At 44.3% G+C, this 26187-nt stretch overlaps 1 protein-coding gene across 1 annotated transcript in view; it reads right to left on the reverse strand.

The window, feature by feature from the left end:
* Positions 1-26187, reverse strand: part of COL4A4 (collagen type IV alpha 4 chain) — a 108146-nt gene that overhangs the window by 79893 nt on the left and 2066 nt on the right. Inside the window, exons 2-5 of the mRNA XM_054700121.1 lie at positions 18833-18991; positions 15988-16160; positions 15350-15392; positions 10992-11069 (exon numbers count right to left, since the gene is read on the reverse strand). Of these exons, the coding sequence (XP_054556096.1) occupies positions 10992-11069; positions 15350-15392; positions 15988-16043 (177 nt within the window). The 5' untranslated portion in view covers positions 16044-16160; positions 18833-18991. The remainder of the gene's footprint in view (positions 1-10991; positions 11070-15349; positions 15393-15987; positions 16161-18832; positions 18992-26187) is intronic.

Raw genomic sequence — 26187 nt, forward strand, 5'->3', positions numbered from 1 at the left:
CTCTGCCCCAGGCTCCCTTCTTCACAATCCTACAGACAAGTTTCCCTCCAGGACTGAACTTCTAGGAGCTGTGCATTCTAATACCCCCACTTCTGTACTCTGCTCAGACTTCCCTCATGGTCAGTCCCCCCTCGGCAGCTCCGTGGACACAGTGGGCTCTCCAGCTTCAAAAATATCCAGAATGGATCTCTTGGCTTTCCCTCAAAATCTGATCCTCTGTCTACCCACTGAATCCGGCCAGGTAATCCTGAGCGCTGGCCTTGATATTCCTCCTCCTGTTATACCCACATCACATCCAGGGTCAATTCCTGCATTGCACGGCTGCAGCAGATCTGAAACTCACACCTGCGTCCTTGGCCCTCCGGCCTCCCGAGTGCTTCCCCCTCCCCCAGAGCTCTCTCCGCAGAACACCAAGGGTACTGTGGGTCAGGGCTGCTGGGGTGCCTTATGTTTCCCAGCACCCGTGTCCCACAGACCGTGGCGGGGAAATCCCCTTTGAGTGAATAAGGGTCAGTGGTCAGCAGTGACCACCTCACAGGCCTGAAGGTCCAGCCTAACCCCTGGGAGACACACTCTGGCCTCACTCAGTCAGGAAGGGGGTGTGTGAATGGTGACTCAAGGATTCTCTCAAATGTGATTTTTATGACATACACATTGACTCTGTGCAGTAAATTCGCAGAGTAAACTCTGGCGAATTTACTCATGTTTTTATAAAACAGGGTATGGGAACAATGAAGCTATTTGAGTAAACTCAAAACTCCCAACCTGGGTTTCTAAGGCACAGTCTAACCTCATCTCAGTCCACAGTTTGATGTGGGTAGAGCATCTTTGATCCCTGTGGTTTTGTAAGTAACTTGCTTGGCAAACCTGGGATCAGCCCCTTGTGTGAAAGAAACAGAAGCCTCATGGTGAGAAGTTTTCGATAAGACTTTGCCCAAAACACAGGGGTTGGGCACATGCACCCGGTATGTTGGCATCTGTCCAGCTAGCTGTGACATCTACACACGTCAGAACCCATGTTATTTCATGACCACTTGAGAGCATCGCAGTGTTCATCTGAAGGCAGGATGTCACCTGCAACTTTTTTAAAAAAGATTTATTTTATTTATTTATGCATACAAGAGCTGGGGTACAGGCCAGAGGTGCAGGGGATGAGAGATTCACCAGAGACAGAGTGGAGAGCAGAACAGGTGTATCCACTGAAACACACTGCTGAGGGGAGCAGCGGGTGAGTCAGGAGAGGTCTGCTGTGTCATGTGGGTCAGCTCCCTGGCTGGGGATCGAATATGTGCTGCAGTGGCTGCTGTGACGATAGCTTCAGAGCGCTGCGCCTTAACCCCTTGAGTCACCAGGGAGGCCCTCACCTGCAACTTTTTGTGCTTCTTTACATTTCCCCAAAATATTTAAGAGAAATTATTTTATATGACTCCCCTCTCCCCACACGTATTGATAAATGCATGATGAGCAAGGGCTGCCTGGTCTGACCTGCCCCCCACCATGTCTCTGGGCCACGTTGAACCATCAGGCTCGGCCCCAAGTGTGCACAGGACCAAGGACAAGCAGGGAGAGCTGCCCCTTGGATGGGGTGGGGGAGCGGGACAGAATGTTCTACGGAGAGCTCACCTAAATAAGAATCTTCTAACTGTATAAAATGTAATTTCTATAAAACTCCATGACATTTAAAAAAGCGAGTCCCAATCAGAGTTGGGGCCGTGTTCTGGCCACATGTCTCGTGAGATCCGTGAACAAGCTCCCACCAGGCTGGCCAGCAGGAGTGGGAGTGTCCCCCGCCCCCACCCGGAACCAGGCTGCAGCCACGGCGCCCAATACCAGGCCCTAAGCATGAACCCCAGACCCCTCGTATGGTCACCCCCACATTGAATGAAGGGCCAGTGAACACTCCAAATGGAAGAACCATCTGGGGACCCACCCAGGCCGGGTCCACACTAGGGCTGCCCCAGACACACGCTGCCCGCCCTGACCAGGCCCACACACAGGACAGGGCCCTGCCTGGGGCCTGGGGCAACAGCCCTGCTGGGCCCGAACAATGATTCGAGAACGCTCATCACAGGTCATCTGTCCTAGCAGTAAAAATTGGAAATCTGCCCAAATGAGACTGGTGGAGTCCCTTGCGGAACATACATACACCACACAGCCTGTCTCCGTCTGTCCAGGGGCCCAGAAGCAGGACCTTGGCTGAGGAGCCAGAGAGAAGGGTCTGCTGTATAATGGAGGGTTGAGGAGGCAGCAGCGACATGACACGGAGAAGGGCAAGCAGCCACGAAGGTCTGGTGTTGAGTCTGTCCCCACTGCAGGGCAGCAGCTCTCTGGGAGCGGGGTGCTGGCACCAGGCAGGACCCAGGCTGAGGGTGGCCCTCCCCATGGTGAGGGGCCCACAGTCACCTCTGAACAAGCCTCAGACAAAGAGAAGCAGCCGCTGACAGCTGGAAACCCTGGGGGCACTGACGCCACAGGCCCCGGGGACATGCACGCTGCAAGGGCACGGAAGAGGAACGCGGAACACCCTTGGGATGTGCACCAGGGAGAAGCAGCGATCCTGAGTGGCCAGGCTCTGCTGTCAGCCCCGTCTCTAAACCCCAGGCCCACACTTCCCAGCTGTGTGACCTTGGGCACGTTTCTTAACCTCTCTGTTCCGCAGCTTCTTCGTCGGTCAGCAGCTTTGGACACACAGAGAATAATAGATGTCAAGGGTGTAGCACGCTGCCTGGCACGCTAAAGCGACTGTGATTCCCACCAGTTCCCGGTCCAGGGGGAAAAACAGACTCACGGCGTGTGATCCCACCTGCCTAGAAACAAAGGAACAAACATTTTCTCCAAATGTTTGTTTACTGGTGAGCGTTTCTAGAGGGATATTCTTGACAGCAAGAAAGGGCACGTTGTCGGGTCTCACGTGAAACGCGAGGCAGGACGAGGCCGCAGTGCTGGGGGAACTTCTTGCCCTCCCAGAGGCGACGCGTATCACAGAGATGAAGGACCGCCTCGCCTTCCCCGGGAAGTCGCTGATTTGACAAACATTATTCACGGCCCACAGCATCCCCGGACGCTCCAAAGTCAAAATGGCACTTCACGCGTCCTGCCCTTTTTTTCTTACTTTTTCCTCATCATCCATCATGATAATAGCGGCGATCTAGCGAATACCCATACAAGCCACAGAGCTCACCATTTTCAAGGGAGCTTAAACGTATAAATATGTGCTACACAAAAGACAGCAATAAAATATAGAAGATAATGATGGAGGCACGAGCCACTTGGGGGCATTTTGAGGACGTTGCCCAAGTCTAAACTACAATCTACACGTGAGAATAAATGATTCCAGCTGACCTTTCTTACCTATGCAAATTAATCTTACTTGGCGAGATTCATTAACATAAGTTAAAAGCTCCCTTTTTTTTTCCCTAAGAGTAAGGTCCGGGAACCAAGCATTCTCATTAAGTTTAGGAATTATCTTCTCGTCTTCCACGTAATTTATAAGAAAACTCTTCAAATTGTCTGTGCGAATGCTGTAGCTTATCATCGTGTGTTATTTAGAAACATCCTAAGATGCACATCTGGACATAAAGGGTAAGGGAGGCAGCCAATTAACTGGCTACACATTTCCTTAATGCTTTTCATTCTAGACACGCGAGGCCGAATCCCGAGGCTAATGGAAGTGTGGGGAAGTGGAAATAGTTAGCACAGTGCAAGGATGATAAAACTCCATCTGTACAGGAACGTATCCTGGCTTGAGAAAGGGGCGCCTGAAATGCTTCTAGAAAGCAAGCAAGCAAGGAGCGCTTATTTGCATTAGGAAGTGACACTGACGCGCTTCCTGACCCCAGGCCTCCCTGGCCCTGCTCTGCGCACGCATGTCCTTGTCACTTGGGGACAAGCTCTGCCCTTCACAGACTGTGTCGTCCTGAGCCAGGGGTGTCCCTCCTGTCACCTCTCCATACCCATGTGGAATGACTCCCGTCTCTGCACCCCCACACACCCTTCAGATTCAGATGCTTCCCCAAGACACCTCCGTATTCCCTCTTCTCTCCCCTTGCAGGGGTGGGCACTCAGGGCAGGGAGGGCAGTGCCTACGGGACCCCAGGGAAACGCTTTCCAGAGGAGAGCCTAGAAACGCCCAGAGGGGAGAGGGCAGCCCCCTACCCTAACCTAGAGGCAGGCTGATAAACCTCAGGAAAGCAAGAACCAGCAGAGGGGGGATGGCAGACGCCTGCCCCAACCTGCTGCTGGCTGGCCACACCCCAGGAGCACAGAAGAAGGGGAGCAACTCAGAAACTGCTGCCTGAACTGATAAATCAACACCCCTGGAGTGCCCGGACAGTGCACCCAAGAAGGGGTGGGGTGAGCAGCTCGTTGTGCACCATTTAAGCCAGAAGCCCCCTACCTTGCCTTGGAGTTGTTCTTCCCTAAACTCTGCCCGCCAGGACTCTCCCCAGGTCTCCTTTCAATCTGTCTCCAAATGGACTTTGCTCTTGTTCCTGCTAAAGACCTGGCTTTGGAATCTTTCATGGCCATCACTAGAGGACTGAGGAGCCCCCAAACCTAGGAACATCTAGGAGCCCCGAAACCCGGAAATACCAAGATGTCTTACCATCTATGTGTTCCCAACCCCACACCCTCTGGACCTGGGGGACAGACTCTAGAAGCCCAAGGCCATGGTGACAAGAAAGGTGGACCCCTATACCCCCCCACCCAGGAGACGCCAGCCTGAGGACAGCGCCTTCTCAAGCCCTGAACTGGCAGAAGGAACACGTCAGCAGCTACGTGAGGTCCCCACCAGGAGCAGAGGCCCCCCAGGCCGTGACCCCGGCAGCCACCTCAGGGTCTTTGTAGCTGAGTTGAGACACAGCATTGCCGCCCTCATGCCCGCCATGTGAATGGCAAATACTCCCCTACTTTGCAGATGGAGAAACCAGCACCACTAAATGCTCCTTTTTTACAGTCACTGCAAGATTTGGCTTGTTTTACATTTAGTGCCATTAGGCCCATTAATAAGTGTTTTATTATGGGATAATTTTTTAAAAGAAATACACTCAACCTTGCATAAAACTACTTAATCTGTCAGAAAACTGCTCACAAAAATTTCCCAAACACCGATCTCTGAAATACTCACTCGTTCATCCAATTGGAGTAAATAATTTATCCACAGCCATCGGGAGGATAATTCCATTTTTGTGAAATTATTTCACATACAAGGAGGGAGCCATTAAAAAAACTACATGTACGTGTAAATATGTGAGCTTGCTGATTGATGGAACTAGAACGGAATTAACAGGATGAACAGGCATAAATAATAAGTCCATAAAAGATACTTCTACAACTTAGAGAATCATTAAATAATTAAATAATCACAAGGATTTTGTATCTTTTTAAAAAACCTTTTTTTAAAGAAATATTGCATCCCAACCACGCACCCTCCCCCGGCAGTAATGACAGGATACCCAGTGGCTGAGCCCAGGATTTGAACAAAAAGGAAAAATGACCTTCAGGTTTAGTGTCTGTTTTTTTCTCTTTTGCTCCTGGGTGCCTGGGGACACCTGCAGGGATGCCAACTTTCAGGGTGAGATTGTGAGCCAGGAAAGAGATTCACTGAATCCTGAAATGCTGATGGGCTGGACAGTTGAGAAGACCTAGGCCAGGGAAGCCACCAGGCCAGGCTGAGACCAGGCCCTCTGACAGTCTACTACATGCTCCCTCCCACTGCTGGGGTGGGGGTGGGGCAGCTGTGCAAATAAAGACAATGGCCCTGATGAACTCAGGCTCAGCCCTGCCTGATCTTCTGAGCCCAGAACATTCCTTCAGCTTTTGTGCCTTGTGAATCATGTGTGGTGGGTAGGCCTCTTGAGGGCGCTCAAATCAAATTATTTTTACTGCATAAGAACTTGGTAGAAGGAAATTACAGGGCCTCCCTGGTGGTGCAAGGGGTTAGGTCTCAGCACTACCAAGGTATTGGCAGCCACTGCAGCACGAGTTCGATCCCTGGCCAGGAAGCTACCCACATGGCACAGCAGACCTCTCCTGTCTCCCCTCAGCAGCGTATTTCAGTAGATCCGCCTGTTCTGCTCCCCACTCTGTCTCTAGTGAATCCTATCACCCCACCCCCTGCACCTCTGGCCTGCACCCCAGTTCTTGTATGCATAAATAAATAAAATAACTCTTTTTTTTAAAAAAAAAAAGGAACATACAGAGAAGAGGGCATGTGCATTTTAAAGACCTAGGTCTTCAAATCAGTTCTTTGGACTGTCACTGACCTCTCTGACCCAGAAGCAAATAATCTAAGAAACAACAATCTAAGAAACTGTCATTTTAGTGCCATGAGGATTGGGAGAAACTACTAGACAGACAACCACAATGGCAGGTGCAATCACAGTTTTTCTGCAATTACTTCCCACACTTTCCCAACCGCAAGCTGAATCCATATACCAAGAAGTATAAATAAGTGCTCATTCATTAACTCGTTTATTAATGAATGAATGGACAAGTGAATAAAAGCTGCTTTTATTATATTGATTACACAGAAATTTCCAGATCACCCTTAATATCAAAGGTATTATGGGAAGAGGAAGGAAGTTATTTATTAAGCTGGGTGATGTGTCCATCATCCTCCAGACCTCACCTCTCTCATCCTCCCAGGAGCACTGAGAAAGGTGGACCCCAGGCAGATAAGGAAGGAAGTCTGCTTGGCATAATTCCTCAACTGCACACACCACGGGAACGTGACTCTGTCCCGCGACCTCAGCCAGGCACAGCGGAGTCCCTGCACCCAGCCGCACTCACCCACACCTGCTTCGAAGTCTCAATCCCTCCAGCCTCCTCTTACTTTTAAACTTTTAAAAACTCACCTTGATATGCTCTATATTCATTTACAAACTTTCCTTAGGAAACAGTGGTTAAATTAATTCAAGACCTCTATTTTGTGGCATTCAAATCCAATTTTCTAGCCCCGTCCTATCTCTCTATTGGCTTTCTAGAAGCTTCCTTGGATTTTCTTCCCTGTATTCACGCTCATGATGTCAGAGGTGAGCTCAGCACTCACCTCTGGTTTCCCTCCTCTTCACCCCTCCCTGGGCAGGTGGCATCACTGTTCCTGCATCTGACTCTCCTGCTTTCCCTCATTCTCCAGGTCCATCATCTGGTCAAATGCACCCCATCTTTCATTGAATGAAATCTCATGTGGGGACATAGCCTCTCACCGGGGTTACCTCCAGTCGTGTCCCGTTCCCACACACAGCTGTCAGCTAACCTACCGTGTCATTACTTCAACATCTACCACAGGGATCCCAGCCGACCCCAGTGCTGTGGCGCCCACACCACACCCTCCTCTCTGCTCGCTGTGCCTGGGGTTTGCCCAAGGTGATGGCATCTTTTTTCATCTGGAGCTCAGATTCTCCCTTCCTCCAACGAAAAAGAATAATGGTAGTGATGATGGTGATGGTCTAGACCATTCCCTGAGCATTTACTCTGTTCCAGGCATGACATGGTACTACACAAACTTCTCATGGAATCCTACACCCATAAAGCAGAAAGTCACCCCATAACTGCTTCTTTGTCTCCAGATGGGGAAACCAAGGCTTAGAGACATGAAACAGTTGCCTCAAGGCCATTCAGCTTGGGGAGTGGCGATTCGAACCCGGTTCATCCGACCGCGAGGTTGCTGCATCCCTTTAACCCCCATCCTTAGTAACTGACTCACCTGCAAACTCTCATGCCCACCTATCATGAACACCTAAGTCACCCACACCTGCTTTTCATTATTGTCTCGTGCCTGCTGCTTTAACATCTGCTTGGGGTGATGTCTTCTAGGAAGCTTTTTGAGGTCAGGGACATCTTAATTGCCACCCCAGCCCCTGGGCCACACCTTGCACAGTATATATTCTAAACATACACTCCTGGGATGCCCTGGTCACTGAGACTTCTGTAGTTGAAATTACTCAACACACCTCTCGCGCCTTTCTAACACTGGCATGTAATTCTACAGCGATGCCACCAGGTGGCACTGCAGCATCACTTAACCCGTGCACCCAGCTTGCTGGCCTGGAGGAGATGCTGGGCAGCGAGGGGCAGGTGGGCAGCGGGGCCCATTGGTCACAAATGCGCGGATATTGCCGCCCCGCCGCTGGGATTATTAATTGGCTTCGGGGCCTAAATCACAGGCGTGAACCCTCCCAGCCCCCCAACGCCTGCTGAGACATCCTTCCACCAGCGCCTGTCGAAGAAACTCCACATCTGAAAATTCACTCTTGTAGGTTTTCCCACTTATCATTTAAAATCAAGGCTGATTTTTACTTTATTATAATTAGTCTTGTTCCTGGTCCCTTATTTAGGTTTTCTGAATTCCTGCTATGAGTGAGACCATCTGGTATTTTTCTTTTTCTTTCTGGCTTATTTCGCTGAGCATGATCCCTTCCAGCTCCATCCATGTTGCTGCAAATTGCATGAGTTTATCTTTTTTGATGGCTGAGTAATATTTCAATGAACAAGCAACTATCAATCAGAGACACACTGGGGGTGGTGGGGAGAAGTGATTAGGGTCAAAATGAGGGGGGTGGGAAATTGTATGGGGAATATAACCAAGATGAAAATGCATACATTGTGCAAAAATGAAAAATGATGTAAAAATATATAAAATAAAATAAAATAAAACAAAACAAGGCTGATATTCCTGACAGGGAACCCGTGACCAACCAAGCCAGCGCTGCAAACTAGCAGCAGACAAGGTGCGTTCTTAGGGAAATTTGCTCAACTCTCAGGCACTATGTTTTGTTTTTTAATTCCAAATTCTGAGGCGTTTACTCAACCAGTGAGTGGTCGGGCTCCCACAATCCCAAGGCCAAGGGTTCCACCAGCCCCCAGGTCACCTGCTGTCCCCTGAGTGTATCACCCCAGGTGGCTGCACTCGTGGAGGAGTTTTCCAATGAGGACAAAAATGAGTGAGGGGGTCAGTTCTCAGGGGAGAAAGGTGACCCCAAAAATCTCAGTTGTCCTTGGAACTTACTTATGTCAAGATATGACCTCGTTGATTTATGTGAACTTTGGGGTGTGAAAAGATGGCCCTGAGCCAGAGACGGTGGATGAGAAGACAGCAGGGAGAGATAAGGACAGAGTTCTAGAACGGTGTGGGCAAATATGACCATATGAGAAATGTTAACAAAGATGGGAACTTCCCAAGTAAATTCCAGTTTTATCATGGAAGGCGGGCTCCTGGGAGCAAGGCGGGTCCGTGAACGAGACTGCAGGAAATGCTTGCACATTTTTTTAGTGATTTGAAAATCCCAGAGGGAAACTGATTTGCTGATGTGTGAGTATCCGCTCTCAAACCACATAACAGGCAGTGTTTGAGCTTTAAGTCCTTTGACCTCTTTGTGTTTATAAAAGTCACAAAACTAAAGCTCTGCGGGCTCACATGCGGCTAGTTTCCCTGGATGGTATTTGATATTCCTATCATGTACTTTATTCTCATTTAAACCAGAGCCCACACCCAGGGGTTTCATCAAAGCAACCACCCCCCCGTCCTTTAGTGGGTTCGAGCCCTTCCTGCCACTCTGTTAGACTGATTTTTGAATTGAGCCAACGACTTCTGTCTTAAGCTCAAAAGACTGTAAAATTTAGATTCACTGATTTGTTTTCTCTTTCATCTGTACACTCTTGGTGTGTTTATATTAACCACCTCACCCCGCAGCCGGCCTGTCCTCTCGCCTCCCCCCATCACATGTAACCTGTCCATCACATGGGAAAGGCTGAAGTGCTTCTTAAAATGCTAGTTTTTAGTGCCCCAACTTAGTCTCCTTGCAACATTGTTGTGAAATTATATCACAAAAGTGGCTGGAAAAAGTTGAAGGTAAACTCTGGTCACCAACTTGTAATGGCGTGAGGAAGAAACAAAGTGAGGCAGAGGGGACTTGTCTAAAGTATGCTTGGGCCGGTGGCTGCTTCTCAGGTGCAGCTGGCAACGGAGACCACACAGCTCGCACACCTACTATGTGCAAGGAATAGGGAAGAGATGTGCAGGGGAATAGGTGGCCCCTGCTTGTGGAGAGGTGGCACTTCATGTCGCTGTGGACTCTTACAGATTGGGGCACATCAGAGCCCTTTGGGATCGGGCACATCAGAGACCTTTCTGCAGCAGGCAAGTCACAAGACTAATGTCCTAAAAGACATTGGGTGATTTGCTGATTCCCAGACTGTCTCTGAGACTACCCAGCAGTCTGACACTTGGGATTGCTTATCAGGATGCAAAAAACGTTGTCAAAGGTGTAAACATTGATGATGTGGTTGGGGAGAGGATGTCCTGAACAGACTCCACAAACTCAGGTTTTATGGACCCCACCACCACCCCAGGCCAAACAGAGCCAAGACGCCAAGGACTACAAATCCCATGATGCCATCACCACCGGAGGGAGGATGCTAGGAGCTGAGGGTGGGATCAAGCAGCCAGCTTTTCTGTATAACCAGACAGGTGGGCCTGGGGGGTCTCCTGGTTTCTCTCCGGCTTTCAGTGTGCTGTTGGGGTCCCAGCTCGGCAGAACTGGTAGGACGCATTCACCAATTTCTTTCTATTTCTCCCTGAGTTAATCCTATATTCATTTTTCCCTTTTTGTAAATAAACCCTTTATTAACCTTTTTGTGTGCCTGCAGTTGCATCTCCTACTTTTTTTTTTTTAAGCTCGTGAGTGAGGCCCCGCACTCAGGCCAACCCATTTCACACTGGGGTTGCCTGTAACAATGACAACAAAACATGTTAAGAATCTGGGACCACTTAATGGTGAGTATTCATAATGGCTCAAAATTCAATATGTCCTCCATAGTGATTTTTAAAAATTTATTGTTGTAAGACCATCTAACAATTTCAAGTGATCGATTCACATCGCTGACTACAGCCAGTGTTGCCCAGAGGCTCTCCGGCTTATTCATCTTGCTTAAATGACATTTTATATTTTCCCTCCCCTGCTCAGTCTTCATGTTGATTTTCCATCACTTACCCAAGACCCTTTTTCAGGAAAGCAGTGGCAAATGGAGCAATCTCTTCCTCCACAAGGGCCAATGAACTTCTTTCCACTCTAGAAAGTAAAACATCTGATTGAGTGTTTTGGAATTCATCTCTTCGCGAGCTGCATGACATGCACCGCGAAACAAGTGCTCTTGGTTGCTCTAACTCAAGAGAATTCCGTTTTACACCTTTACATTGAATCTGTGAAAGGAAAAGACTCTTCCTGATACATTTAAAAGGCAAACAACTTCCACCGAGGCTTGATAGTAAAAGGATTGATGATCCTGTGAACAGAATCATCTTAACTGAGCTTGGATTTTAAAAAGTTTCCTTGTAAGCCACTTTGCTTGAATCAGAATCATCTGCAACTTTTCAGTCTTGATAAGAATTAGTTATTAAGTTGTGAACAACTTACTGTAGTCACGAAAGCTCTAAGCACATAATGAAGTCTAATTTAAATTATAAGTTTGGCTTTAGGACCTTCTTGCTTTTCCGCCAAGGTGGGGGGGGGGCGTGTCTCCCTCCCTGAGCCCCTGCTGGGTCAGTGCTCAGCACACAGCATTGGACTTTCAGTTAAAAGTGTTCTTTCTAGATGGTGTTGCTAATGTGTCTCTTAGAGAACCTCTGAATTTAAATTATTTGAGCCCTTTTCCCATTTTTAGCAACTTTTCTTTAAGATTTATTTATGCATAGAAAAAATGGGGTATAGGCCAGAGGTGTGGAGGTGAGAGGATTCACCAGAGACAGAGTGGGGTGCAGAACAGACAGATCCACTGAAATACACCGCTGAGGGGAGCAGTGGGCGAGATAGGAGTGGTCAGCTGCGCCATGTGGGTAGGTCCCTGGCCCTGACTGAACTCAGGTCACAGTAGTGATAGCGCTGAGATCCCTAGGCCACAAGGGAGGCCCTTCTCTTTAGAGCTACTCCAACATCAGGTATTTTCCTCACTGTAATGCTTTCTACAGACACAGTATGTGCATACCCTCTGGGAGGACTCAGCCCTGGTTCTCACAGATCCTTATTCTCTACACCCAGAGCGACCATTTACTTCCATACAAAGGTATAGTCACAGAGCAGGTGTTTCCATGTCAATGACAAAGTGGCATCGTGATGAGGGAGGGGGGAATAAGAGAGAGGAGCAGGGAGAATAGGAGGAAGAGAAGGGAAGGAGGGGGCAAAAGTCATCTTGGTTGTTGGGAGCTGAGGGCTTGGACAAGAATACAAGGAAAGCTCTGGGGTCATCTTGGGGTGGTTCATGATTTGCCTGCTCCAGCCCTCATGATGCATTTGTATATTAACTGCCCATTTCTGTAATTCTAGATCTTTCCAAATTGACTTAAGGCTTTACCTGAAACATTCAGACCAATGTATAATGGTGAAAAATAAAACAGTTGAACCAATATTTATAGTTATATGGAAGACATATATTCATATACATGCATGTGTAGCTATCTACATGACTATGTGTATGAATATACATACATGTGTAATTCATATGTACATGTGATGGGAGGAAAAGGAGTCCAGCCAGTGTATATTTTTCTTTTCAGTCACACAGTTTAGACATCTTTTTTTTTGGTGGGGGGAATATGCTCAGACATAATCCAAAAGAAAATAATCATTAAAGTAAATATTAATGAACAAACGTCTTTATAAATGAAACTCATATGGAGCCCTGAAAGCATGTAAGCATTTGAGCCAAGCAATTTGATTATTTGTTTAACAATGTATTTGAAATTTCAGAAATATATGCCCGTTGAGCTTTGAGTTTGTTTATGAATGCAAAAACATTAAGTTCATAACCCTGATAAGGTTAAAAAAAAAAAAAGCACCAAACAGCCAGGGGCCAGGTCCGGACAGAGTGAAAGCACTTAAAATAACTAATCTGAACTTAGGTTCATTTAAGGTTGGGATTCATTACTATGTGTTCAGTGAAATATCAAAACAACCAAAGAAAATAGGAGATCAGCTGATTAAATGGCTTGATAATAAGGAAGTTCGTTATTTCACTGTTGTTTTTTTTTTTTTAATTGTGCCAAGCATCAATTGAGAATATTAGTTTCAGGAGATTTTCCCAAAATTACATTTCAGGGAAGAATTAGTTCAAAATAGATTAACAGATTCTAATAAAGAAACAAAAATAGTCACATATAAAGCTTTGACTGGTACAAAAGAAAAAGCAAGAAGTGGTTTTAGTTTTTACAAAGATCTTCTACATTAGCTACATCTCGTTATAAGAGGGGAAGATATTTACAAATGAAGAAACAACACCTCAAATAGAAATCATAGAAACCCATTAAAAAATAAAGACAATGTCTCAGTCAACATTCAAATTTTAAGCCATATGCACTGGAAAGACATGGCCATTCTCATAAACAACTGCTGCTTTTCAAAGAGAAAAATGGAAAAGACCCTACTTTTTGTCTCAGATATTTTTTAACACCTGTTTGTAGAAAGTGCAAGATAATAAGATACTAATTAGCAGATTAAGCATCTGTCCTACATTTTGCCATGCCCGAGTTCAACCCCTGGCCAGGGAGGTGACCCACAGGGCACAGCAGACCTCGCCTGTCTTGCCCGCTGCTCCCCTCAGCAGTGGATTTCAGTAGATCCTCCTGTTCTGCTCCCCACTTTGTCTCAGATGAATCTTCTCACCCCCTGCACCTCTGGCCTGCACCCCAGGTCTTATATATATAAATAAAAAAATCACAAATTTCCATTTAAAAAAATAATCTGTCCTACATTTGTACTTCTATTTTCTTCTTTGAAAAAACAAATCACATAAACACATGATAAAAAAATTCCAAATAGTGCAATAATGGGAATATACACATTTCTTCCCGAGAGAAACAACTACTCTCCTCAAGTAGGTGCCTGGGCATATGTGAGCGTATTTAAGGTGAGATCTCACAAAGACACATCCTTAGGCTTTTGGAGATTTGAACCTTGTTTTATTTTTTATCCCAACGGCATATGTCTCCATACCTGGCTGTTTTCACTTACTCATATGTCTTCATAATCCATCACAGCACTAAAACCTATTTAAATTGATTCTTGTGGATGGACAATTAACTGTCTCCCTTTTATACACCTAAATACTACCCTGCAACTATTGCTAATATTCTTATACATTTGTCTTTACTCATAAGTCAGAATAAATGGTGTGATAAATTCCAAAATGGAAAATTCCCTTATCAATGGGTATGTGCGTTTAAAATCCTACTGGATAACGCCAATTGCCTTTCATAGATTTTGCCTCAATTTATATCCCTGCTTTTTAAAACACAGCTAAAGTCTAGCCACTCTTTGCATGAAATTGCTAAACTCTCTCACTACCATGAGCCAATGAGAACATTCCTTGGTTCAGGATTTATATTCAGCCATGTGGTACCATTCTTATATTCACTTGTAAGCAACAAAGAAATGAAACTTAGGACTCTGTAGGCTTTTATAAGAGAAAAAAATATATGATACAAAAATAAATGTAGAAATATATACATATATATATATATATATGTATATATTTCAGTGTGTTTTCAGTCATTTTTCCAGGTGATGCTGTCAAATGCATGTGAACTAAACTGGGCAAGTCTTATCATCCCTACTTCAGGCGGGAGAAAACCAAGTCTTGGTCTTGGGTAGGTTAAGGGAGGAATCACTTGCAGAAACAAAGACAAGGGCTCTTCATTCCTTGACTACTGTGCTTTCTACTCCTACAGAGAAAAAGGAGAGTGAAGGCAACTTTCTGTTTTTACCTGCTTTGGAAAGACCTATGATAACTTGAATTGCAGGGATTAGATTGGGTGGATTAAAGCTCAAGCGACAGGTTCACTAAATAGAGATGGATAAAGATCGATAGAGACATGTTCACTAGAAGGATTTTTACCCTTGTCCGGTTGTCTCAAGGTCAACCTGACTGACAGGTGTGATTTCCCAGAAATGTCTGAGGCTGGGTTTAGAAACTAAGAATCTTTTGTGAGGAAGCAGAAGAAGTAAGACATTTACGAAATGTCCCAGGTTTATCTTTCTCCAGAGTTAACATATCCAAATTTAATCTTATACCTGTGAATTTAATCTTGAAATGGCCCAGCTGCCTCCAGACCCCTCTAGCTATTTTTAATGAAAGTGTTAGTTATAAAATAAATAAATATACCTAAGCAATTGTAAAGTAATTTTGACTGGTGAATGTAAAAGAAACTTCAGAATTTTCATCTGATCCAACCCATCATTTTACAAATGAGAAAAACCAAGTTTAACAACAGAAAGTCAGTTGTTTAAAGTCTAATAAAGATAATACACTCAATAAAGTGAATTTTCAACATGTAATCAGAGCTAATTAAAGCACTTACCCCACATACTTGTTGTATAGAGAAGAGAATAACTATAAATGACCTATGAAAAAGCAAAAATGCAAGTTAATTTAAATGCACATTTTCATACAAAGCAAACTAATAAGAGAAAGAACAAGGAAATTAATTCTAGAAAGTTCATTTCATTTCTAATAGGCTGCTGTCACCAGCTGATTGCCACAGTGACAAGATAAATGCATACCCTCTTCAACTGTCATCTGCAGCATCGACCCCCCTGTGTGTCATGAGCACACTCACAGGCTGCAGGGAGCGTGATGTGGTGGGACACGCCCTTGGGGCCACTGTCCTACCATGGCTCTCATGAAGCGAGCCTTCCTGAATGCTGGCTCTGGGGAACCTATGGCCCTGGGCCTAGAGCCAGATCTTCACTATTGGAAACCAGTGAGTAACACAGCAAGGAGCAGGGGCCTTTAGATGTACAATTTCCATTTGTTGATTATATGTGTGTAATTTGAGGATACTAATGAGGATTTGCATTTAAAAGTAAAAATGAGCCATAATATGACAGGCACTGATTTCTGGAATAATTTGGCTTTTTGACACATGAAGCATTCAGGTAACTTACGGCTATAGAAGCAGTATTAGTGAAAGCAGGTGATCACACCGAAGGGACTTACCAGATAGCGACAGCCGGGGGCCTGGCCCACACGAGCCAGAGTCTTGTTAGGGTCATGCGTGTGGCTACTTCCAAGGCAAGTCTTGGCACTGAAAAGCCAATCAATTTTCTCTTCTTTTCCAGAAGAGTCTCATTTATAGAAGCTTCTATGTCCTGGTCTTATGGTCTGTATAGCTTAAACAGAAATGCATCTCTTAAAAGACTATGCATTATGATGTATAAAATTATTACTTTCTTTATTCATAGTTAGGATGAAAATGTTTCCAAGATGGGGACTTCAGTTTTGTTTGTTTGACATATACTCTTTCTTTAGTGAAGGCTAAATAGAATAAATACCAATTTTTATTCTTAGAAATAAAAATATTACCCAATTCTTTACATGTCATACATACATTTTGAAAAAATGGAAAGATAGACGTATGCAATGCTTGGCTAAAACTCTGGCCTACACCCCAGTTCTTCTATGTGAAAAAAGAGAAAAAAACAACCATTGCTTCATTTTACTAAGTGGAATTTTCTTATATTTGTAATCATTTCCCTTGAAATCCAGTTTGAAATTCACTCTTTATTCATTGAAACTAGGGCAGGAACACCCTAGGATAGAAATACACATTCTGTGCATACAGCAAATGCATATAAATATTTTTGTATAAAATAGTATAACTGCTGTGGAAAACTGATTTTGGCAGTTCTTCCAAAAGTTAACCAGAGCATTTCCATCTCTCAGCAATTCTATTCCTAGAGAACTGATAATATGTTTACACATATACCTGCACATGGATATTCATAGCATCATTGTTCATAATAGTCAAAAAGTAGAGATAAACCAATTTCACCAACTGAATGATAAGCCACATGTGCTGTCCCCATACAATAGAGGGCTCTACCACCATAAATAGTAATGAAGTACTGATGTGGAAAAACCTCGAAAATATTATGCTATGTCAAAGAAATCACCTACAGTATGATTTCATCCATGTACATGAAGTGTCCAGAATAGGCAAATCCACAGAGACAGAAAGTAGTAATTGTCAAGATTGGAGATAAGGAGAATTGCTAGGTAGTGGGTTTCATTTAGGGGTGATGGAAATATTCTGTTAGATAACGGTGATGGCTGAACAACATTATGAGAATACTAAAAACCACTCAATTATACACTCTAAAAGAGTTAAATTGGTGAATGTTATTTTGTGAATTTAATCTCAATAAAAATAGAAATATGTTTTGACACAAAGAATTCTATACTTGGGTAAAAGATTTCTTTGGCTCAAAGAATTGAAATGTCTCATCTTCAAACTTCTGGCTTCACTGAATATGTGTACCTATGAGAATCAGGTAGAAAAAAGGTAACTGGAACTATTGAATGTTACCAGCTATTTTTAAATTTCTGGATAAAATCTAGATAAACCAACTCAATGCTCTATTTATGGGAGATTAGTTTTCTAAGCAAGTAGTAGAGCAACATTCCATGACACAGCCTCAAAATCAAGTAGGAAAAGAATCACCTTAAGTGCCTAGATCTTTTCTTATCCTTAAATCTATCATTTCAAGTACTTTTTCAGTTGCATTCTAGAGGTAAGTATCAATAGAACAGATTATTGTTTTGAAAGGAATATACAAATCAACTTGAACCATTCCAAATATATTTGATATTCAAAACATAGGAAATGGTCCAAATTAACAAAAACCAGAGATATTTGCATTTTAATTCAATAAGACACATGATGATCTCCACACAAATTGTGATAAAAGATAGACAAAGGAGTTTTATTAAAATAGAATGTGGTCATCTTTTAGAGGAAGACTATCTGGTCATGGTCCTAATATCTAGGAGTTTCTCAGTACATTTTAATTGGGATTGGATGGATGGATGGATGAATGGATGGATGGATGGAGGATGGATGGATGGATGGATGGATGGATGGATGGATGGAAGAATGGATTATGGGTGGATGAATGGATGGATGGATGATGGATGGATGGATGGATGGATGGATGGATGGATGGATGGATGATGGATGGATGGAAGGATAGATGGATGGATAGATGATGGATGGATGGATGGATGATGGATGTTTGGATGGATGGATGGATGGATGGATGATGGATGGATGGGCCATTCTGCAGAAAGCTAGCTAGTTTCCCATTAATTTCTGGAATGGCCAATGTGAAAGGATTAATAGGGAAAGGACACAGCTCTACTGGGAATAGACTGGGCATCCTCATTGCCTTGCACTTGGTTAACACATAAGATCTATGACAGTCAGGGCGTGTCTTTTTTTTATTCACGGATTTATCCCCAATTACACCCATTTTAGTAAGTGCTCAATATATAGTTGTTGGATGAATGAACTTATAGAAGGTACTTTGACACCTTTGTAATGTGAATAAAACATTTAATGGGGGACAGACTATGAGGATAATTTTCAATATACATGAGGGATTGGAGAAATGGAGAAAGTGGGGAGTGGAGGGGGAACTCAAAACATCTGGGGGGGAGAGGAAATGGATATTATTTGTAGGGCCCTCTGTTGAGAGTGTTACCCATCTCAAGTAAGTTGTTTTCACCTCAGTTTAGGAAGGAAAATATTATTTTCACTAGACAGGAAAAGCAAACTGATCAGTTTGAGTGATTTGTGTAAAGTTGCAAAGCTAATAAATGGCAGAACTAGGATTTGTTTGTTTTTTTACTCTAATATAGCTCATTGATTTAGGGCGATTGCCTACCTAGGAAACTTCAGCAAAAGTCCTGTTCCTTTCAAGGACATGATTTATTTTGCCTATTGCTATTCTCAAGTGGGAGTATTCTCTACAGACCCCTCCATCAGAGCCCATTAGGGTCCTACCTTCAATCCAGTTAGTGAAGGTGCAGCCAGGTTTTCATCATCCAATCCTGTCTCCCCAGGTTGGGGATAACTATCTGATTCAAAAATGACACAGTCCGGAGTCAGAATTCTGGCTTGGAGAATGGTACAAGAGGTGATCTGACCAGTTCTCTTGGAGACCTAAAGCCCAGAAACAGGGAAGAAAGGGAGCTGAGGAAGGAAGCATCAAGCCAGGTGTCATGAGGCTGAGCTGGACCTTGAAAGCTGCGAAAGGCAAGATCAAGGGCAAGCTCGATTGTACAGGGAACTTTCACTTGGTAACCATAAAAGTCTGATTTCAAGAGAAGAAAATGCAAAGAGAGAAAGACAGATGGCTTCGTAAGAGGCTGAAAACCTAACTCGTCCCCAGAGCTGCTACAACAGGAGTTTCTGTGGAGTCCCCCCCTGAAAAGGGGACCTGAGCCCCAAGAGGGAAGCTGAGCCTTAGCAGCTTGGGCCTTTGACATTCCCCTTGCTCAACCCAAGTAAAGTCAACAGGTTCTTTACCAGGGTGTAGTAGGTCAGTAATTTCTAGCATGTATATTCAGCAACTATAATTTCATTCTCTTCCTTGATGATGAAAATTTCTGGGTGCCAACTCCCCTGGGACTCCCGGTGGGGTCTCTGCCCAATATTTTCCAAATTCCAGCTCTGGAAACAAGATCTAACATCTTCCAAACCATTATGCCAGAGAAACAAGAAACTAAGTATCAGGATCGTCTAGCCACAAAAATGTAGCAGAAGTAAAATATCTTTTCCTTTCCCAAATAATGCCGTCTTTGAGTTCTTTTTAATAATAATTGTTTTGTTCTTTCAGTGAACTGATTTCCTCTTCACTCAATGACCGCATGTGCTTTCTTTTTGACTTTCTGACACTGAACTATCTGAGGACTCTCCAAGGATGCACTTCTTTGATGACTTGAACACCTATTTGTATATACCTGTGTCTTTTCAAAATGAAATTCTTACAGGCTCATCTTCAGTAAAGAAATGAACAAAGGCCTCGGAGGTTAGGAAAATGCTCCTAGAAAACGAATGGCATGCCAATGCCAGGTCCACCTCAGCGACTGCCCTCTCTTTCCAAGGCTTGTTCTTCCTTGTAAGGTGATAACCTGACTTTCCCCATCACACAAGATGGACACTCACCTTTGTTCCTCCTAGGACCTCTTATCTTTGTGTTGACTCTATCTGCAGACTTTCAAAGCCTTCAGGTTGCTTTGAGCTTTTTAGCGAAAATAGTGACTTTCATCCAACATCACAAGGTTTTATGATGCAGGTCGTGACCATCTGTGTGGTCCATTGACCATTGACATGTGGCTGGAGCTTCATGTTCTCTGAGGAACATGAAGGGAAAACTTGGAAATTAAAGTAAATTCTTAAGAGTGACTCTGAGTTGCAAAGTGGCCAGAATGCTGCTGGGTCATGGCCAAGTCCGCCCCCACCTCTCCTTCCCTCCAGGTTCAGTTAAATTGTTTGAGTGCCGTGAGTCCTCGATTGACCTCACAGTCGAGTTTGCTAGTCTGGGGCCGACTGACCATATTTCAGCTAACCGAGTCTTCTGCCAACGAAGACTTTGTTATCGTTTTCTCCTTGAGGTCTCGTCCCAATATCAATAGAAAATGTGACAACAATCAGCCTAATGTCCCCACTTGAGAACCACATGGATGTGACACATGTTCCAAAAATACACAAGTGATTTTTGAAACCGGATGGGCTCTTTACCTCCAAGTTAAGAATAACATTCTTGACTCCGAAGGCTGTGTCTTTGGCCAAAACTTTAATCCCCTGGTTTCTCATGGTCTATGATTCTCCTCTAGGCAGGGCTAGAGTGACTGCATCAGAATTCTCGGGACCTGTCAGATCTCTGGGAACTGCCTTTGGGATTCTCTCTGGTAAGAACACCCAATGACCCCATGGGGCAGGGTCAACCCCCGCCACACTGAGAAGCTGGCTCTAGGCTCTGATGATTTCTCCCTTCCTCCACAGAGACCTGCTACCTCCATCATCACCAGGTGTCTTGTGCTGTCATGGTCAGGGATGAGAGCAGGCTCAGGAGTTAGAAGACTTGTGTTCAGTGATTGATCTCTCAGTAGTGTTCTTAGTCCCTCCAAATCCTGGATTTCTCAGTATGTAAAATTCATACCGAATCACATGAGTATAAATTACAGCCCAGCACAGAGTTTGGCATGTGGTAGCCTCAATAATTGCTTATTTCTGTCCTTCCTAATTTGTCAGAGAGACAGCAAGAGCCGCCATCTATTGGAGAGGAGCTAGAAGAGCGGGAACTGAGGCAAGCCACGGCAGAGCTCGGGAAAGGGATTTGATTTAGGAGGACTGTGGACTGGGGAGATGAAAAAGAGGAATAAGGTGTAACAGTTCCCCCTAAAGCTCCTGTTACACAGCAGGAGGGAGAAATGATTGAGGGGACTGAATCCTTAGGGAGTGCAGAAGATGGCACGCAGAACAGTTCCTATCAGAATTGCAGTCCGTTGAGGGGAGCCTAGAGAAAGGTTGGCGTTTGCTTTCATCCCCGAGCATGTCCCTTTGCTGCAGCTGCTGGTAATGATGCTGATGCCCTGTCTCCCCCTCCTCTTGCTCCTCCCCTTACCCACCTTTTCTTCCTCTTCTTCCTGCCTCTCCCATTCCTTCTCCACATGACCACCACCACCATCACCCTCGCATAACAAGGTCGACTGAGCAACATTTTCAGGGGACTCTCACGTGCCAAGAGCCAGGCTAAGGGCCTAACACAGACCTTCAATGCTCACAGCAACCTGCAAGGTAAGTGATACGATCCTCTCCTTTCAGTGATCAGTCTCATAATAAGGATTCCAGGATTCAAACCCCGACACTTTCCTTATTAACCACTAGACTACCATAATTTTAACCACATTTTTCATTAAAATTTTAACTATAATTTTTTTAAGATTTTTATTTATTTATTCATACAAGTATTGGGTACAGTCAGAAGCGCGGGAGGGTGAGAGAATTCACCAGAGCCAGAGCAGGGAGCAGAACAGGCAGAAGGACTTAAGTACACTGCTGAGGGGAGCAGTGGGCACGGCAGGAGAGGTCTGCGCGCCATGTGGGACCCTCCTCCGATGGCCGGGGAGCAGCCGGGGATCGAACCAGCGCGGCAGAGGCTGCGGGCAGCTTCGCAACCCAGCGCTCAACCGCTGCGCCACCAGGGAGGCCCTAACTATAATTTTTAATGAAAAGTCGTGGATGAGTTTAGGAAATTCTGGGAAGAACATTAGCCTTCAATATAGTGGTAGCTGGACGAGGCCATTCTAAAAGCAATACAGAGATACTGTGTTTCCTGTGAACCCCAGAAAACGAGGGTTCCCCTGTTAAGTTCTTTATGCTTGGAATTTGAATATATAGAAACTTCTATAGGGCAGTTGGAGATCCTCAAGGCAGCACTCTAAGATATACAAAAGTCAAATGCTAAAGCATTTAAGGCAGCTATGAGTCAACAGGGGGAAACAATTCACACAGATGTCCAAGTGAACTTAAAGGTTAAAAAGAAATACTTGGGCAGAGGAGGGTGCAGGTGGTTCCAAGAGAGGAGGAAGGTTTGTCTTGGGGATGGAGGGTGCATTCCTGTAAGTTTGGGACTTTTCCTAAGGAGCAGATAACCACCCCTTGCATGGCTGATTCGTCTCTTCTGCCCAAACTGTCTTCCTTGCTTCTGGAAGGAGTTGGTTCCTAGAAACTCAATCACTTTAGCAGGTCTCCTAAAGATAAGACCTGGACTGTTCCAGAAATGGTTCTGCCATTTTGGAATCTAATAATAGATTCACGGGCAACCTCAAACCTGGTCTTCCAAGTTATACCATCCCATAGTTGGCTACAAACCATAAAATAAGACAATTGGTGTTTCAGCGTGGACTTTATACAGTAGTAAACACCTGAGCAAAACTGCGAAAATGAGCTGTGTGTTGGGTGAGGATTCATGTGGGCAGAGTGGCCAACAACTGACATCTGGAAGTTTCACAAAACCATAAATATGTTCATTATTAAACTAAGATTGCTTCCCCACTCAAAAACTGGAAAATGAGATTTCCTTTGAAACTTAAGAAATTGAAGTTAGGGATCTATTTAATTCTTATAAACATATCAAACACATGAGAACAAAATAAAATGGTACATAGAATCTTGGTCATATATAAAAATTATGAGAAAAAGATAAGTTCAACTTCACTAAAAATATCATAATATTTCAAATTTGAAGTGGTTTTCTGTTGTATTAGCATTCCTGGCACTAACCAAAAGATATTTTTTCTGGAATCACCCCCACGTATCTCTGATATAACATAAACACCTTCAATTATTATTCATTCCAGAAATATCTGTCAACCTCCCACTTTATATTCCATGCTAGGCACCATAGATACAACATTAAATTCAATTTACTTGAAGTAAATTAAATATTACATTTAAGCAGATTGGGAAAAATTAAAGACACATAATATAATCATTAAAGTAACCACTAATAATGATGTGGCGAAGCATAACCAGAAGCCAATAACAAATTAAGGTGGAGTACTAGAGAAAACCAACTAACACAATGTGACCTTTGACCTTTGACCTAGATCTCAAAGCACAGGTATTTGTACAGGTAGAGCAAGAACAGGCAGAGCAAGGGGGAGATCCCTGGAGGCAGAGGTATCGGCAAGCACACAGGGAAGAGGTCAGGAAGGGCACGCAGTGAATCTAGGAAATTAACAAATGGAATGAGGACACAGACAATGTTATAAAACCTGGTTTGGGGCCACCCTTGTCTCTTCTAAGTAGCGTGAAAATAATTATAAAGGGAAAGAAGAGCTCCCGGAGGCTCTTCTATAAGCAAGTGGCATGACAGGTGTGATGGGCATTAATAAGGTTCACCAAATTGTTTCCAGCTCTTTCCAAGCATGTGGTAGGCTTCATTTCACAGCCACTTATGAAATGAATCGTGGTCATGTGACCACTTTGGCCAAGGAAATGTGAGCAGAAGAAGCATGTGTCACATCCAGGTGAGAACTGGTAGAGCAGTTTTTGGTTTGCACATTCGCTTTCCTTCTGAGATGGTCAGAGAAGGACAGTTAAGTGGGAATTCCAGGAGGTTCCTGAGTGGCTATGATAGTCCCCACTCCTCTTTCACCTCCCCACTGCCTGTGATGAGGATGTAACGTAAATGAAGAAAAAAAGTCCTGTTACTGTTAGCCCTACAAATGTGGGGACTGTTTGTAACTGCCCCCACCACCCCAACCTGTCCTTTCTAAAACAACGTGCAGTTGTAAATGGAACTGGGACAATAACAGCAGATGGACCTCAGAGGAGAGAACTTGCAGGGGATGCCCTAGAAGGCTGCCGTCATCCACAGAGGACAAGTGCAGGCACTGAAGCAGGAACCCTGAGCTTAGAAAAGCAGAGAAAGAATCTGGAACTGTAATGGCAAGAACAGACATGAGTTGATAATGACTCTGAGCTGCTAAAAGAACATTCTATTTGTTTTAGAGGTGTTGAAAAGAGAAGGTTCTTGAAAGAAAAGGGGTGGCTAGGTGGGGAGATGCAGTACAAAGATTAAAGAGGCACTTGTCAGGGTGCATCCCATCAAAAACAGAGGCATGTCCCTCTACAACAAAAATTATGGAAAGAAAATGAATTTCGAAAAAAAGTAGACCTGGGTATGAATCCTCAGGGAATTTGTCAAGCCATTCCATTCATTCATTCAGCACACTGAGAACAACTTCATTCAATTAAAAACAGTATAGAACACCCAAAAGGCCCCATCCTAACTCAATTGCAGGGAAGCAACCTATACATGGAAGCAGATTCAGACAGGAAGTTGTGGTTATGAAGAGAACAGAAATAGCATCCCAAGGCAACCCCTTGATTTTGTTCAAAATCCTTACCTGACATCAACAGTTGAAAGTAAAGTTCTCTGTGTCCTTCACACACATAAAAAGAGTCCCTCCCTTCTCTTTGTTTTATCACATTTAAAGACCCACCTGTGAAAAATCACCTCTCTTCACCCTGGACAATGTTTTTAGAAATCAAGAATTTTGGTTCACCGGCACCACCTAGTGAGCACAGGGAACATCCTACTAAAGGAAGGTGTGTGTCCAAGTGGGGGAGATGAGCACTGGGAGGTTGTTCCTGGCTTTTAGACAAGGCACTTCGCAAAGATTAGCATGTGTGTAAATCACCTGGAGACCGTGGTAAGCGTGGGGTCTGAACTCAGGGGCTGGGTCATGGTTGAGAATGTGCATCTGTCCATTTCCCCAGGATGCCAAAGCTGCTGTTCCCAGGGATGCCAGGCACAAGGCTCTAGGCGCCACGGTGGTCCACTGAGCTGAGGGGACCCTGCAGGGTGTGCTTGATCCTTGACCCTTTACCACTGAGCTGGTGAGGGCATCTCTACCTCTTGCCACCATCTCTCATCAGGTCCACTTTATTTTCATTAATGTAACTTATACAATTTGGAATTAGATTCCAAATACGTGGTGACTTATGAAGATCCTGGACAAAGCACTTTCAATGGATTACTGGATTCCTACAACTTCTTGAGGAAGTACTATGATTGTGCCAATTTTCCAAAAGGGAAGACCCCAGCCCAGACAAGTTAGATAACACTAGGAAGGAGGAAAAGGACTTAAAATCCAGAGTCTACCCTGGGGACCAATGTCTTCACCGCTCCCTCCTCCTTCTTGTATTTGCTATATTTACATTGTAAGTTTCTTTCCTGCTCTGTGAAGCCATCAGAAGTGACTTGCAGGTGACTGTGGCCGCCCATTCCAAATCTGATAAAGCCTGGTCTTCTGTCAAAAGGACTTGGTTTTAGGAAATGGCAATTAAAATTCAAATTAAGAAATCTTTTAGAAATCAACAACATGAAAAAGCACTCAACACTAGCACTGAGGGATTTTTTTCCCAGGAAATAATGTCAGTTCATGTAAGATTACCACATGCCTCTCAGAATCCTTGGGCACTGTCCTTTCACCAACAGAGTCCTGAAATTCTGTCTAACAAGAATGGCAGGACAAGACTCCCTAAGAACCCCTCCAATCAGTGGGGAGAGGCTCCCACAAACCACACGGCAACATCTAAGGTCTGGCACACACATGTCAATAGAGTTTACGAGCCATCTTCTTCTATTATTCTAGTAAGAGAGCACCCTAATCAATGCAGCTGAAATATGCATATAAAACAGTGATTTTTTTCAAACTTGATTGGACATGGGAATCTCTAAGGCGCTTTTAAACACATTAATACCAGACTCCTACCACTGGAGATTCTGCTTGGGATGGACTGGCTATCAAGAGTTTTAGAGGCTCCTTTGGAGATTCTAA

Source organism: Talpa occidentalis, unplaced genomic scaffold (assembly GCF_014898055.3).
Source record: "Talpa occidentalis isolate TD23 unplaced genomic scaffold, MPIMG_talOcc4v2.1 talOcc4.3, whole genome shotgun sequence".
Classification (NCBI taxonomy): Eukaryota; Metazoa; Chordata; class Mammalia; order Eulipotyphla; family Talpidae; genus Talpa; species Talpa occidentalis.